Raw genomic sequence first — 17,742 nt, 5'->3', positions numbered from 1 at the left:
GTTTACATTGACTCCTTTCTGCGACCAGTCTAATCTTCTGAAAGCTTCCTCAAGGGCAGCAGTAAACAGCTTCGGAGATATTGTCTCCTTGTCGAACTCCTTTCTCGATTTTAAATTTGCTACTGTCTTTGTCTAGTCTAATAAAGGATGTAGCACTCTCATATATTTTCTTCAAAATCATGATATATGGAGTATCTATGCCTTGTCTTTCCAGTGCCCGAAACATTGCCTTATGCTGTATGGAGTCAAATGCCTTTTCATAATCCACAAATGCCAGGCATAATGGTGTTTTATATTCATTTGCTTTCTCCATTAGCTGTGATATTACGTGAAGGTGATCCATAGTTGAGAATCCTGTCCTAAAGCCAGCTTGCTCTTTCGGTTGATTCTCATCAAGTATTCTTTCTAATCTGTTAGTAATGACCCTTGTGAACAACTTGTAGATGTGGGATAACAAGCTAACTGGTCTATAATTTCCAATTTCTGATTTATCTCCTTTCTTATGCAGCAAAACTATGATTGCATTATTCCCCTGCTTAGGCATCGCACCTTTTCTAATGCACTTTGTGAAGAGCCTTGCCAGTTTTTGTGTTATGTCTCTTCCTCCCAATTTTAACAACTCTACAGTAACTTCATCTTCCCCCGGGGCTTTCCGATTCTTCATTTTCTTCAATGCATGTTCTACCTCATCAGGAAGAATATCGGGTATGTCGTATGTGTTACTACTTTGCAATCCATCTTCCCCACTGCTGGTATCATTCCCTCGCTCCTTGTATAATTCTCTATAGTAGTCTTCTGCTATTTGAATTATGCCTTCTCTGCTGTTTATAAGTACACCATCGCTATTCTTCAGTTTCAGTATCATTTGTCTTTCTGTATTACTGCTCATGGCTGCTGATTTAAATCCTTTGTTTTCCCTTAATGTTTGTTCTACTTTTCTTGTGTTAAATCTTCTTATGTCCTCTCTGAGTCTCTTTCTAATGCCTTTGCATAACTCAGTATACTCAATTTTCTCCCTGTCAGTGTTTTTCTTGCTCTTCATTTGTCGTCTTTGGTTCATCATGACAAGTGTTTCTTGACTAATTTTTTCTTCTTTGGATTTCTGTTTCCCTATAGGTTTCTTGGGCTTTATCACTTTCAAAAAGTTGTAATATTCCTCGTCGATATCTTGGTCCTCGGCAGTCTGCAGAAGCTCATACTTGTTCTTAAGTTCCAGTACATACTGCTTTTTCTCCTCTTCTGTTATCTCAAAGACCTTTGTATTATTTACTCGAGTCAGTTTTTTCCTTTCCTTTCCTACATCTATATCAAGTGTACATCTTACCATTCTGTGATCACTTCCAACATTTACCTTATTCAGGACGGTAACATCATTCACAATATATCTTCTGTTAGTGAGGATGAAGTCGATTTCATTAGTTGTTAATCCATTTGGACTCTTCCATGTCCACTTTCTGTTCACCCTTTTCTTGAAAAAAGTGTTCATTACTGACATTCCTTTAGATTCTGCAAATTCCACAAGTCTTTCACCTCTTTTATTTCTTTCACCAATTCCAAAATTTCCTATAGTTCCTCTTTCTGTACTGTTTTGCCTTTTTACAACCTTAGCATTGAAGTCCCCCATAATAATAGTGTAGTGGGTTTTCTGCTCATCTAGAAGACTCTCAATTTCAGTGTACATTTCTTCAACCTCTTCATCATCATGGCTCGATGTTGGTGCATAAATCATTATAATCTTTAGCTTGTACCTCTTAGAAATCTTGAGTATTAGTCTTGACACCCTTGGTGATGTACTTTTGAATTCCAAAATGTTGTTTTTAAAATCTTTATGGACCAGAAACCCAACTCCACACTCCTTTCACTGTTTCCATTGGTGTACAGCAGATTTCCACTTGATAAACTTATAAGTGATTCATTTCTTCTTCTTGTTTCAGCCAAACCGATGATATTCCAATTCACATTTTCTAATTCCTTTTCCAGCTCTAATATTCTGTCTTCACCGATGAGTGATCGTACGTTATAACAGGCCAAGTTCAATTTCCGTGCATGGCAGCCTGGTCGTACCCAGAGATTCTTAGCACCCTCTGCTTCCACTCTGATCCTCTCGCTGCCGTAAGAGGGAGAGTGAAAGCTACTGGGGACTGAGGGCCATTTGTATTGTTGTGCTCTCATTGCTGGAGGGTTTGGTCTTTTCCTCTTCACGCTGACCAGGCGTCTTGAAGAGAACCACTCTACACGTTCGTTGCCACCTAAGTGACGTAACAGGGCTTACCATCGAGAAGGTGTGCATGAGTGGATTTTAGGGAGGCAGGCCAACCGGACTTCTCCTAAATCTTCTGTAATAGAGAGATATTGGATCCATCAGTGTTTTAGGCTGAGTGTCTGATAACACACAGGATACCTGTTCCCCTCTAAGCCCCTTTCCCAAATAATAGGCCCATTAATGGGAATTTTTTTAGCACGTGCACGACAAAACCACTCATACGTAACATTGTCAATTTGAAGTCCAACAGTTTTCGGGAATGATTTTTGAACCTGATCATTTCCATGTTGCCAAAATTGTTTGAGCAGTTCATTTTTTTCCCTTTAGGATGTCGCATACCTGGATCTTCCCGATTTTGAATTTTGCATCGAGATTGCGAACACCATTTTTTTGCCGATCATACGTATTAATGAGTTCGACTTTATCTTTTAAAGTTAAATGTTTACGAGAAGACATTGTGCACTTCACACAACACTGAACAAAACTAAAAGACGAAAGGCCAACAAAATCCCCCCCGGCACAGACTGAATTCATCAGAAGTTTTACACGTGCCTTAAAATTCTTGAAAAAGGGTTTAGAACCATGACGTAAACTTTGATAAAATTCAGAGAATCGGAAATAGAAAATAAACACACGATTGAGGCAATACGTGGAAGAAACGTTCCTAGAAAAAGAGCCGTGAACTCGCCCGCTGTCCGTTATGGGGAGATCAAATTATGTGCTAATCTAAACGAAAGTTCAGATATTGCCTGTCCACGTCCGTTACAGAGGATGTCCGCTAGACAGAAGCTGAAAACTCGTTAAAACCAATAGAGGAGATTTGGGGAATTTGAAAATTTCCGTTCAAGAGAGGTGTGCGTTAGGAGAAGTTTCACTGTGTATGTATATATATATATATATATATATATATATATACACACACACACACACACAGAGAGAGAATCGGATCTAACAGTCAGAAAATTGAGTAGATTGAGTAGGGTGCTGCAAAATAAAATAATTACTTAGCGGTGCCGTTATTAAAAAAAAAGGTTGAAAACCACTGCTCTAGTGACTTGGTTGCTGATGTACTTTGTATGCATTTCAGGTTTCTGTATCTGCCAATAATTTATGATCATCCTATGCATTTTTCTTCTTTACATTAGTCTTATCAGTTCACCTGACATCCAATACGTGTAAACCCTGAACAATATCTCTTAGTTGATATAAAAATTTTAATAGATTTTATTATTACTGATAACAATGCTTACTATTTAGAATTTACTGTTGTTGACATCATCAGTTGGTCCTACTGAAAAGAGCATTAGCATTAGTAGAGGCATATGATGCAAGAAAGCAAGCTTATGCAGCATCAGCCAAAAAAAAAAAAAAACACTCCTATTTCACCCCTCCATTTATTCCAAATGCCTGTCCAGCTCAGCCTTAAATTTATTTAGGCTATCAACTTCCACAACAAAAGATGGAAGTCGGTTTCACCAATCAACTACCTTTTGGCTAAAAGCAAATTTCTGCACATCTATTCTACAACTGTCTTTCTTCAATTTGAATCTATGTCCCCTCAGGTTCTTAATCTGAGCAAGAGGAAGAATCCCATCAGCATTCAGCTTGCTCAATCCGTTCAAGGCCTTATACACCTCAATCAGATCACTTCGCAGGTGCCTACTCTCCAGGCATATAAAAGCTATCTAAGAGCATTGTAATTATCTTTACAAAAGCAATATTCTCTCCTTTCACCCATGATTGTAGTTTTATCTTTAAGTAATTCATACATAAATATAAATCATATATCACTGCCTTGTAGTGGGTTGCTTTATCTGATGATTCTTAATGCATGAAGGTTTGCTGCTGATAGTGAAATCAAGAGTATTTTCTTTCTCTCATTGTTTTGCTAACATGCTGTTGCAGAAAATAGTTATTCAATACATCCAGAAAGGATCTACTAATTTTGAGAGTACCAGGAGCCTCCATATTAGCAGGTTCCAGTCAAAATATAGAAGTTGTTTGATTTGTGCTTACAAAAGCTGAAATTTTCTACAATAATTTATGTATCATATAATTCAGTCTCATCAGTAGTTGATGAAATTGAATTAAGTGATATATAAATAGATGTAGAGAATATTATTACATAAAAAAAAAGCAACAATGAGGTTTTTTAACAATTTAAAAAAAAAAATTATTATTAGCTTATATTGCACTATATGTGATATGACTGCAAATTGCATGTGTTCTAGGATCGATTTGCTGTTTGCTGGACGAAAAAACCATGCTACCCTTACCTGAGACTGACTGACTTATCCACTTTGTGAAAAAGGCCCATAACAATTTCTTGCATCATTGACGAGATTTGAACTCAGGGTTTTTTCCCACCTGCTGTGGGGAAGATTGTGTTATACCAGCTGTGCTACCCATGAGGGTATTCAGCACCTAATGGAAAACTAACTTCCCCAAGCTTAAACATTTGGCAATCTCATCCATGAAAGGTTGATTACAACAGTGTGCTGAAATATTTTTTTGCATGATTATTTTATATAATAGAATTCACTTTGATTGGGTATTCTGTGCTTGTTTCCAAGTCTTAATAAGCCACTGTTTTTAATTTTAATTTTTTAAAAGACTTAATAAACAGATAATATTAAAATAAATGAATGAGTAATTAATAAATAAAATATGGTAAAATAAGTATAAAAAGTAATTTATCCTCTTTAATCTCCTTTTGATTTAGTTTCTTATTTTATTTTAGCTTTTTCAAGAATGTACTACTTGTAAGGACTATAAAAGATGTTGAAGCAGGAGAAGAAATATTTAACTGTTATGGTAATATATATATATATATATATATAATAGAAGTAATAGGTACAGGAGTTGTAATAAGAGGAATATATGAAGGAATGTAGACCTGGGTTACTACTATGTAGAGTAGAAGGCACCCAACAACTATAAATAAATAAACAATAGGAGATTATGCTTTAGTATGGAGAGAGAGAGAGAGAGAGAGAGAGAGAGAGAGAGAGAGAGAGAGAGAGAGAGAGAGAACAGCAGGTAGTGTAATCAACCAACGGGTTAGCTAAAATGGAAAGGCAGTCATAAAATAACGCAATTCGACCCTGCATCACAGAAAGTCAAAAATATTATATTATAAGTACTTAGTGCTGTACTTCAGATGATTTCAACGTCGTTAATGAGGGCCAGCCGTCAAAATGTAGCAAAAATAAGGCCTCTGTTTCTAACAGGAAATATACATAGCATGTATTAAAAAGATACCAGGTTTTTAGTTTATTGTTAATGTTTGGAAGCCAGGTTAATTGTAATGCCTTGTATGAAGCGAAGTCAGTAAAATAGCATCTTGATATTCCTTTCGAAACCTAATTGCACACAAGAAATAAAAGATAGGAATTCAGAACAGTAAAAAAGAGAGTGGGGATGAGAGGAATTAATAGTGCTCGGGTAGTGTGGGGTCACTAGCCCGTTCCTGTAGTAGGACCCTGAACTTAATTCTGGGACTGTCTCATGTGTATAAGTCAATAATGTTAATAATTGTGGAGGTAGACCATTATTAACTACTATAATGCCAATAAAAATAGTGAAAAATCGTAAGAAATAGTGAAAAAATACTCGTATGATAACCAATCAGTGGGTACAAGTTTTTCAGACCATGAGACACCACAAAGGTTATGGAGTATTGCCTATACATTTCAGTAAACCCCCGCTATTCGTGGTCGCTGATTTAATATAAAATGAAACCTAATAAAAAACGTGAATTTTAAAGCGCTGTGAATATTTTCCGCCATAAAAAAACATGGGCGTGGCGAAAATTATCTTTCCCGGTCAAAACAGCGCTCAGTGGGTGGGGGAGAGGGTTGACAAAATCGCGAGCGTGGATGTTTCTCACTAATCCTTGTTCAGTATGTGTTATGCGCTTGTCATGGAAGGTTTCGTCATTTGCTTTTAATTTATATGCTTATAAATTGAATAAATTTACCAATTTATAAATTGATATGCTTACAAAAGTGATAAATCTACCGTTTTGCAGTATAAAACAGACTTTTTCGAGTGTGTTAACGGAAGAAAGTGACTTTATTGTGGACAAGTTCTTTCTAACCTGTACAAAAATATAGCTACGAATAACAAGGGAAATGTGAAAAGATCAAAGGTGATGACATTAGCAAATAAAATTGAGTTATTAGACAAAATTTCTAATTTTGTCTAATAACTCAATTTTGAAAGTGTCTCCTCAGTGGCAAAACATTATAAAATTAATGGGTCAACGGTACGATCAATCAAAAAATCGGAAGAAAAAATTTGCCGTAGTGTCCGTGAAAACGCGTTAATTGCTTCAAAAATTTGTTCTGTAACTCGTGATGTTAAATTAGAAAAAATGGGAAAAGGCTTTAAATCTGTGGATAGAAGACCGAACTCAAAATAAAATTCCGTTAAGTTCACTCATCATTTGTGAAAAGGCAAAACTCCTTTATCAACACTTTAGCGAAACTGGTGATAGCACTGGCAGGATAAGTTTTTTAGTTAGCAAACGCGCTGGTTTGAAAGATTTGTTTGAAATTTCTAATAAATATTACATTTAATATTAAATTGTTTCTTATTTTCATTTCGATCCCATGTTTGCATTTCTAATGGTCATATTATGAAGGTACATATAATACATATATAGACAAAATTTTAGACTAGTTTTTCTTATATATTTCATACTTTGGTCCGGAACCCCTTTATTACTATGGGAGCCATAACTCAGTATTCGCGTTTTCGGTATTTGCGGCATTTCTCAGGAACGTAACCCCCACGAATAGCGGGGGTTTACTGTATTTACACAGCCTGGAAGTAGAGGATGTCATTATGCTAATATATTTGTCATATCTAGGGATTGGTTAATTATATTCTATTTTAAGATTTGGAATGCTTTGTTGAAGTGGTAGTGAAGGTAGGCTGTCGGAAACTGATTGTCCAATAGCTTTTTATATAGGGTTATTATGTTATGCTTTATCAGCCGGTTACTGTTACGTATGTTAGCTATTCTGAAGCATTGTGAAAGAATAACATTTGAATGTACTTTTTTCAAGATATTGGAGTTGACAGTGTGTATAGTTGACAACATTGAAATTGAAGGAGTCTATTTTCTTGTAGATGTTGATGGATATTTGTGTGCCATTAATATTCAGATCTAGGTAATTTGCTGTATGATTGTTGTTATTGGTTTTTTCCAGAGTCAGTTCTGGAGGGTAAATGTTGGCAAACTGTTGTATGAAGTTGGTATAGTTTATTACCAGTAAGTCGTCAATGCATCTGAACATTGATAGTTCGGTTGGTAATGCAGTTTCATTGTATAAATAAAGGTTAGCCAGGACACAGCTGGCCAGACTACCCGATTGGTTATATTTTTTCACTATTTCTTAGGATTTTTCACTATTTTTATTGGCATTATATGTAATTATATATTCGTCATGAATGGTAATAAACCTAAATGGTATTATAATGGTCTACCTCCACCATTATTAACATTATTGACTTAAACACATGAGATACAGTCCCTGAAACGGGCTAGCGACCCCGGACTACCCGAGCACTACTAATTCCTCTCATTCACACTCTCCTTTTACTGTTCTGAATCCCTATCTTTTATTTCTTGTGCGCGATTAGGTTTTGAAAGTAATATCAAGATGCTATTTTACTGACTTCGCCTCATACAAAATTCAGCATCTTTTTCACACTGTTTTGTACATTATGCCTTCTCCCCTATCCTAGGACTCGTGGGGACTCGTGGCCTCGTGTTTAATTCCCTTGTCAACCCTGCACGTCTTATTGCTTTCCAACTCCCAAGGTCGCTTCTACATACCATTGAAACAAGCATGTAGCATTCTTTCTCTCCCCACAGTAAACCGGACAACCGTCCCCACTCCTCCAGCTTGCGAAATCAGTAAGTACAATTCATGACCATCTGCTCCATCTCGCAATCTCAACTTTCAATGATCTTTAGTAATTTTTTACTACCTATATATTGCTTATTATTTATCATTTCTCCGCCTCTGTCGGGTTATCCATGATATATACGTTAGCATTATGATTAACCTGGCTTCCGAACATTAACAATAAAAAAAAAAAAAAACCTGGTATATTTCATGTTAGAAGCAGAGGCCTTACTTTTTGCTGCATTTTGATGGCTGGCTTTCGTTAACGACGTTGAAATCATCCGAAGTACAGCACTAAGTACTTGTAATAATTTTGACTTTCTGTGTTGCAGGTTCGAATTTTGTTATTTTATGACTGCCTTTCCATTTTAGCTAACCCGTTGGTTGATTACACTACCTGCTGTTCTCTCTCCATACTAAAGCATAACCTCCTATTGTTTACACACACACACACACACACACACACACACACACACACACACACACACACACACACACACACACACACACACAATATGTAAAGGAGAACTGTGTTTGTCTGTTTTCAATATACTCAGATCCCACATATAAGCCAAACATGGCATTGACCTAGTTTGGCCACACTCAATTTTTATCACAGCTTTTAAAAGTTTATAATATGGTAGAAAATAGATATTTTCATTGAAACTAAGTGTAGATCTACTCAAGGGCCATCATAAATAAAATACTATTTATGTAATAAAGATGTGAGGATACATGCTAGTAATGCTGGTCTAAATATCATCTCTTTTATCACTTAAATTGGGTTTCTATCTGTCAGACCAACAGCCCCTTTATACCAGTTTGCAGAAAAAAATTATGCCTACCTAACTTAATATTATATTTATATTTTATTTTAATATGTGGGGTATTCCTCCCTCTTCTTTTGATTCTATCCATTATATTTTGCCCTAATGTAAAACTGGTATGGGGTTCGCTGAAACAGATAGTAGTGTTGCTAATTACATGTACACTGATAGGTGTTGGACCCCATTCAGTGCTTATCAATGTATACAGGGTGATTCACTACCAATGCAACAAACTTGCAGGAGGTGTAGGGGGCACAAAGACGAATCGGAATCACATAGCATTGTAGGGTCCGAAATGCCTTCGTCATGCAGTAGAGGACGTTGAACGGGAGGTCGCGTGAACAGCGATCCCACTGTAAGTCAGCATTTACGAGCCGGTTCCCAAGGCAGTAGGATGGACGAGTATTCAAACGTTGAACTGGCCGACATGCACCTCGCGTGTGGAGCTGTGGACTGTAACGGGCGTGCCGCTCTGCGCTTGTACCAGAAACGTTTCCTGCACAGGCGTGCTCCTCATGATACGATTTTAATCGTATCATGAGAAGGTTACGTGAGACTGTTTGTTTCACAAGAGGTACTATGAATCAAGAGCGAACGACGAGGATTCCAGACAATGAGGAGAATGTCCTACATCTTGCAGAAGGCAATCCGAGTAAGAGTACTCGAGCGATAGGCCAACGATTGGGTATTTCCCAATCTACTGTATGGAGGATACTGTCAACAAACCAAATGAGTTCATACCATCTGCAACGCGTCCAATCATTGGAACCTGCAGATTGTCCACTCCGGAGGACTTTTGCTACTTGGTTTCTTCAACAGAAACGGTTGGCAAATGCTGACTTCCAGCGGGATCACTGTTAATGAGACCCCCCCCGTTCAACGTACTCTACCGCATGACGAAGGCATTTCAGACCCTGCAATGCTATGTGATTCCGATTCGTCTTTGTGCCCCCTACACCTCCTGCAAGTTTGTCGCACTGATAGTGAATCAACCTGTATTAGGCACTAATTAGTACTTATTATTATTTATTTATTTTTCATGCTTTTATTTAGTACAAAAAGCTCTCAACTTCAAGTTGCTCGCGTTGCTGCTTTCTCAAAGGTTGTATAAGGCTTCTTTAATGATGTTTTTTTTTTTTTTTTTTTTTATATATATAATTAAGGTTGTAATTCTGTATATAGTGTGTTTAGGGTCTAACAGCACCAGGGGTTCCCTCCATCTCCACGTAGCATACATTGTCGTATGATACAGAACAGTGTAGAGGCCAGAGATTTAAAAGTGTATGAATATTGTAGTGTTGTGTACCATTGTTCATCTGACCTTTTAGTCATTGGTGCCACACTAAGGTCATTTATGGTCATTTACGACAGTATTAGATATTTACTCTAGCAGGTTCTGCCACCTAGTTTCCTGAGATTTCAGTGACTAAAACCTAAAAAAAAAAAAAAAAAAAAAAAAACCACACTAGTGGTTTGGCCAAAAGGAAAATAAAGATTAAAACTTTGGTTGTTGGGCTCAGTAAATTTTGACATGTGTCTGACGCTAGTAGTGAAAATTAGGGCTTACAATACCGGTCAAAATCTTAATACCGGTATTTCAGTATTTTTAATTTATGAAACTGGGATACTGGTATAAACATTTTTCTCAAATTTTGATGACAAGTGCAATAAAATAAGAAAAAAAAAGTACAGTAAACCTCCCCCGCTATTCGCGGTTTTGTGTATTCGCGATCGCCGATTTAATATAAAATGAAACCTAAAAAAATGTGAATTTTAAAGCGCAATGAATATTTTCTGCCATAAAAAATATGGGCATGGCTAAAATTATCTTTCCTGGTCAAAACAGCGCTCAGTGGGTGGGGGAAGAGGAGTGACAAAATCGTGAGCGTGGATCTTTCTCGCTAATCCTTGTTCAGTATGTGTTATGCGCTTGTCATGGAAGGTTTCGATATTTGCTTTTAATTTATATGCTTATAAATTGAATAAATTTATCAATTTATAAATTGATATGCTTACAAAAATGATAAATCTACCGTTTTGCAGTGTAAAACGGACTTTTTCGAGTGTGTTAACGGAAGAAAGTGACTTTATTGTGGACAAGTTCTTTCTAACTCCTACAAAAATATGGCTACAAATAACAAGAGAAATGTGAAAATATCAAAGAAGGTTATTTTCACAAAAATTTAGAAAGACATTAGCGAATAAAATTGAGTTATTAGATAAAATTTCTAATGGTGAAAGTGTCTCCTCAGTGGCAAAACATTATAAAATTAATGAGTCAACGGTACGATCAATCAAAAAATCGGAAGTAAAAATCCGCCGTAGTGTCCGTGAAAACACGCTAATTGCTTCAAAAATTTGCTCTCTAACTCGTGATGTTAAATTAGAAAAAATGGAAAAAGCTTTAAACCTGTGGATAGAAGACCGAACTCAAAATAAAATTCCATTAAGTTCACTCATCATTCGTGAAAAGGCAAAACTCCTTTATCAACACTTTAGCGAAACTGGTGATAGCACTGGCGGGATAAGTGTTTTTGCAAAGGCATATTACATTTAATATTAAATTGTTTCTTATTTTCATTTCAATGCCATATTCTTGCATTTCACTATGTACTGTCTATGTACATAGTCATATTATGAAGGTACATATAATACATACATAGACAAAATTTTAGACTAGTTTTTCTTATATATTTCATACTTTGGAACGGAACCCCTTTATTACTATGGGAGCCATAACTCAGTATTCGCGACATTTCTCAGGAACGTAACCCCCGCGAATAGCGAGGGTTTACTGTATTGTAATTACTTGAATTCATGTTTTAAATAAACTTTTATTGCAATAATAAATATTCTGGAAAAAATCATTAAAATATAGTTATTCTAAAAACAAAAAAATATGTATTGTTACTGCAAAGTTCCTATCCGAATAAAGTGAACTCTTAAGAAACATAAGCAATCGATAGTAGGATCGTTTAAAATGGAATCGATCTGATTTTGGTACATATTTGATTAGCGGCAGAAAACGTCCTTTCGGATTCTATTCTGGTACTATTGTACTGAGATAATCATAGACGACTCAGTCCATATTTTCTAGGCTTTGGACTTTTTTAGCAAAAATAGTTAAAAGTATTTCATTAATTTCCAACTTAAGTTCATCTTTTAAAATCTCATTGGAGTCAGGCAATTTCTTATTTTGGAAAGAATTTGTGGGGATAAGGAATAAAGAAGAGAGCAAAGAGTGCAGTTAAGGAATTCTTCACATATGTAAATGCAAAGAACAGAAGGACAAATCAGATTTGACCCTTATGTAATGGATGTGGGATAGTATTAGATAACATAGCTGAAGTTGCAGATGAATTCAACATTACTTTGCATCAATATTTACATTAAAAAAACCCTTTGTGTCAATGAAATGTTATGGAAGTAAAGTTGAAAAAATATAATTAGGGATATTGAAATTTCAAATGATTATTTAATGAGAAAACTTTCGTGCCTACAGTCGAGTAAGGCTCCTGTGGTTGATGGCATATACCCTATAATCTTAAAGGAGGCGGCAACTGAGTGCATTGAACCATTAAGGCTAGTTATGAGAGTATCGCTGGACTCAGGAAAAATTCTGTTGGATCGGTGTAAATTGGAACATAAAGGCAGTTCTAGGAGTGTAGCGGGAAATTACCGACCGGCCAGTCTAACTTCAGTAGTAGTAGTAGGGAAAATCATGGAGGAATGATCAAGGGTGTGAATTCAGGATCATTTAGATGGAAATGGAATTCTGTAGGATACACAGCATGGTTTTATAAAGGGGAAAATCATGTTTAACAAATCTGATTAACCATTTTGACAGGTCACTTGTGAGCTGGATTTAGGGAATAATTTCGACATTGTTTATTTGGATTTCAGCAAAGCATTTGACTCAGTCCCACATGAGTGGTTACTTTATAAGTTGGAGCTGGCTGGAATCATAGGGAAAAATCCTTAGATGGATAGCATGATGGCTTGAGGCAGACTGTTGTGATAAATGGTTATTCCTCAGATTGGGTTAATGTAAGAAGCAGGGGTTCCCCAAGGATCATTATTAGGACCACTGTTGTTTTTGATTATCTTAAATGACATCTGTGGAGGGCATGAGGTCTAAACTTGCAGATGATGTAAAGATTTACATCATCTGCAAGTTTTGGCATTGAGCATGCTCAAACCATTCAAAGCCTTATACACCTCTATCAGATCACCTCGCCGGTGCCTAGTCTCCGGCGAGGTGATCTGATAGAGGTGTATAAGGCTTTGAATGGTTTGAGCATGCTCAATGCCAATGGGATTCTGCATCTTGCTCAGAATAATCACCTCAGAGGGCATAAATTCAAATTGAGGAAGGACGGATGTCGGATAGATGTGCGGAAATTTGCCTTTGGCCAGCGGGTGGTTGGTTGGTGGAACCGACTTCCATCACTTGTTGTTGAAGTTGATAGCCTAAACAAATTTAAGGCTCAACTGGACAGGTATTTCGAACGAACAGAGGGGTGAAATGAGAGTGGGTTTTTTTTTTTTTTTTTTTTTTTTTGGCTGATGCTGAATAAGCTTGCTTTCTTGCATCATATGCCTCTACTAATGCTAATGCTAAAAGATCAGTAGAGTAGTTAATGATCGCCTCCAAGCAGAGCTTCTTCAGAATGACCAGATAGACTTCTGGGATGGTTAGAAAAGTGGCAGCTATGCTTTAATTCAGCAAAATGCAAGGTCTTATGCCTGGGGAACAGCAACCCCAAAATAACTTATATACTTGGTGGAGTTGAACTAAAGTCAGTAGTGGAGGAACGGGACTTGGGAGTTACGATACAGTCAGACATGAAGTTGTCCGAGAATTGTGGCCAGGTTGCAATGTTGCATGGTGTCCTATCGATGATTTATCGAACATTTGAAATAAATCACATAAAGGTTGTTTTATAACCTTTGTGATTAAATTATAAAGAATTATTTTTTTTAAATTAGTACCGAAAAACCGGTATTTTTTGTATCGATACCAGTATTTCAATACCAGAAAAAAAATGAATGGGATCTTGGTATTGTAAGACCTAGTGAAGATAGAGAGGGAGGGAGAGGGACTTAAGGCTGGGGGGGAAAGACAAAAGTATGAGGCCAATAGAGAAGACAACCTCAGTGGTACATGCCCATGCCCCACCAGAGGGAAAAAGGTGTGGCAACGGGAGAAGACAGGGAACCATCTCCACCCCCACCCCACCCCGCTGAGGGATGAGGAGTTAAAGTGAATCAGGTAAGATCATCCTATTCAGACTGGCAGGTGGCATTGACAGTAGAGCTGAAGGTTATAGCTCTTGTCCTGAGGTGTCACAAATCCTAGAACAGGTGCCATCCAGGAAAATTGGTGGAAGGACTAAATCAGGTAGGTTCTGTGGTGGTGGGAGAATCCTACGCCTTCTGAAGAGGTCTTGGGCGAATTTGGAAAATGCAGCATAGGTATCCTCTGATTCCAGGAGATATTGTTCCCGGAGTCTTGGGATGAATTGAATTTTTGATATCAGAATGCACCGAAGGTCCTCATATAATGGGCACTGGTACATCAGATGCTCATGATTCAAATTGGCCACAGGAACAGAACGGGTTGTCAGTGAGGCCCAGGGTATAAGTTTTCCTTTGATGGCACCATGTCCGGTCAGCAGATAGGTTGTCAGGAGACTTGGGGAGAACCAGGTTGTCCGGATGTCTGGAACGAGGTTTTTTTGGTTATGGCCGCTTTATCTGTGGCTGTCTATCATAGTTGCTGGGTCTGTTGAAGAAAGGTAGCAAGTTGGCGCTTCTCCACAGAGTGGTTGTTAGTATAATTGGGTTTGGTTTAAGAGTTCAAGTATTTTTTTTATATTGGTTTGGTATTATCAAATATTTCTTTATTTTTAATTTCAGCAATGGCCAGAATTACTTTAATGTAGTGTGAAAATTGTTTGTATGTTGCAACTTTGGGTCTCAAAATGGAAGCTTTGCTAAGGTATCCAGTGAACCACTTCTGGGGAAAAAAAAAAAAAAAATCAGTTAAATAATAAATCCAGTCAAATAATATGAAACTTAGATATTATTGAATGACAAACAGCTTTGCTGGAAGACCTGAAACTGAAAACCAGAATTACATTAAAATATAATTTAGTATCAGCAAGTATATAGATAGCACAAACTGCAGAAACATGGTACTTTCAGTTCTAAAGCTGAATCCTTAACATATGTTCTTTGTAATAATTTGAACTAAATCAGTAGAATATCTAAACCTCGGAATAATTCTGTTTTAAAAAAGATTTTAGTGTCTACTGACTGTCAGTATCCTGATCATAAGATCTTCTCTGGTAATAACTATGAAGTGACAAAATATGTAAAATTTGTAAAAATAGCACTAATGAAATATCTGCGAGAACTACCTGAGACAGTTCTGTCATATATTTCTGACAGAACTATCTGATAGTCTAGTCTCTTCCTGAATCTCTTTTGCCAGTTACTTAGGATATGCCCACTGAGAACAAGTTTAATTTAATTGCTGAATAATTTGAATGAGAGAACTAATGAAATTAATTACTCAGTATTACAAAATGAAATATTACTTGTAGCATTATCAAATTTGCAAAATTGCGCTAATGATATGCTTAAGAAACCTGTTGATAAATACTATTCTCTTTTATCACTTGTTTAGGAACCACTAAGTGTAAATTGAATGCTAAATTTGGAAAAAAGACAATATATAAAACATAAGAAAATTAGCACAAACTGCACTATCTGGAATAGCTAGTAAATTAGTTAATGCTTAGTTAATTTGTATTAACTCTTTAAAGAACTGGTAGTATGATGTGAGGATTGGCTATTCTAGAAATGGGTTGATTTAAACCTCTAATATTAATCAGTTTGTGTGATCTTCAGGGGTTCATTACCATTTAAATATACTTGTGCGGGCAGTATACCACATGGGCTGAAGCCCATGAGTATCCTAATCTATGTCAACAAACTATTATCATAATTTTTTGAAACAGTTCTAATTTTTGTAAACATTGTTAATTTAATCAAAATTTCAAAACAAACAACAACAACAAAAAAACTTTATTAACAACTGAACTCAAATGATGCACAGGAGAGCATGGCCACTTAGTCTCACAGCAGGAATTGCATGTAGCACCATCCATTGCCTTGGGTTACTGCAACCACTACAAGGGTGGTCTGTACTTTCTAATCAGTTTGCGTGATCTTCAGGGGTTTATTATCATTTAAACAGTTTGCTGATGAGGCTAGTGGGAGCCAGACATGTTCAAAGTCACTAAATGAACTTTTTTATTAATTGATTTGAAATTGTTTTTCTATAACTTTTGATTTAAATTTATTAGTTTTAATTTATTTTTTTACTCGACCTTGTAATTGCATAGAAAACTACAGTCGATTTCTGCCAGCATTGTATCGATAGAATCATTTGAATCTGCCGCCATTGTTTTCGTATCGATACAGCAGATACTGGTAGTTTCTGCAAAACTTGTAGAAGTGTAATCAGTATCAGCAGAGGATTGTAAATCATAATTTATAGCACTATTACGTGATTTAATAATTTCACTTGTCACGTAGATTGTAACTCAGAACAGTAATATTCATAGAGCTTTTAGAATTGGTGATTTGGCATAGATAGCTAATGGAGAGTTCGAACCACATGGGTGGCAATAGATGGTTAAATTTATTATCTATTATAACTACTTAAATTTTACAAATGTAACATTATAAATTAATACATATAACTTTATAGGAGATATGAAATTCATATAACGTAACTCGGTTGGAGATAATATTCGATACTGAAATATATATATATATATATATATATATATATATATATATATATATATAGTGTTATAACTGCATTGGGATATAAGTATAGTGTTATATTTTTGTATTGAAGTTGAAATTTTATTTGAAATTGAATAAAATTGTCACTCAGACCAGAGCAGCAAAACAAAAGGCCCAAGCTAATGGGGGTGCTGTGTCTCAGGGGATAACTGAGAGGGGTGGTTTTCCTCTGAATCACAGCCTTTTGAAATGTACTGCTTGTTTAATGTTTGTGGAGTGATCAGGACATGATATTAAATAAATAAATAAATAAATCTATTGCCAAGGGAATCTCTCTCTCTCTCTCTCTCTCTCTCTCTCTCTCTCTCTCTCTCTCTCTCTGTGTGTGTGCGTGTGTGTGTGTGCGCGCAATGTAAGGAGTGTGAGGAAATCAAATACCAACTTAGCATTGTTATGGGCCTATATGAGAGCTTGAAGGACAGGTTAGATGCCCTTGAAAGATCTAAATTGAGGGGTCTGTCAAGCTCTCAGCTGCCCACATAGACGCCAAAGCATGCACTGAACATCACGCAACACAGTGGCGACCCCCCAAAGCAGAATGCACTGGTTCCACAGGAACTAGTTATTGTCGATGACTCTGTTGCCAGGAAAATGGGCAATATGTTGGGCAAAAAGGATAGGTGGATCAGGACAAAGATATGTCTGGCAGGGGCAGAAGTTGATGACGTTTTGAGGTGTATAAGACCCTGAATGGGTTGAGCACACTGAATTCTGATGGGATCCTTCCACTTGTTCAGATTGCAAACCTAAGGGGTCATAAATTCAAATTAAGAAAGGACAGATGTAGAATAGATGTGCGGAAATTTGCCTTTAGCCAGCGGGTGGTTAATTGCTGGAACAAACTTCCATCTGT

General features: G+C 36.5%; 1 protein-coding gene across 1 annotated transcript in view; it reads left to right on the top strand.

Moving 5' to 3' along the window:
• LOC150077478 (protein-lysine N-methyltransferase SMYD4-like) overlaps positions 1-17,742 on the top strand; it is a 336,848-nt gene that overhangs the window by 215,288 nt on the left and 103,818 nt on the right. Inside the window, exon 13 of the mRNA XM_090385914.1 lies at positions 5,004-5,077. Within this exon, the coding sequence (XP_090242040.1) occupies positions 5,004-5,077 (74 nt within the window). The remainder of the gene's footprint in view (positions 1-5,003; positions 5,078-17,742) is intronic.

Source organism: Mastigoproctus giganteus, chromosome 12 (assembly GCF_048544385.1).
Source record: "Mastigoproctus giganteus isolate SK-2022 chromosome 12, ASM4854438v1, whole genome shotgun sequence".
Lineage (NCBI taxonomy): Eukaryota > Metazoa > Arthropoda > Arachnida > Uropygi > Thelyphonidae > Mastigoproctus > Mastigoproctus giganteus.
This window is presented reverse-complemented; position numbering and strand designations above follow the sequence as displayed.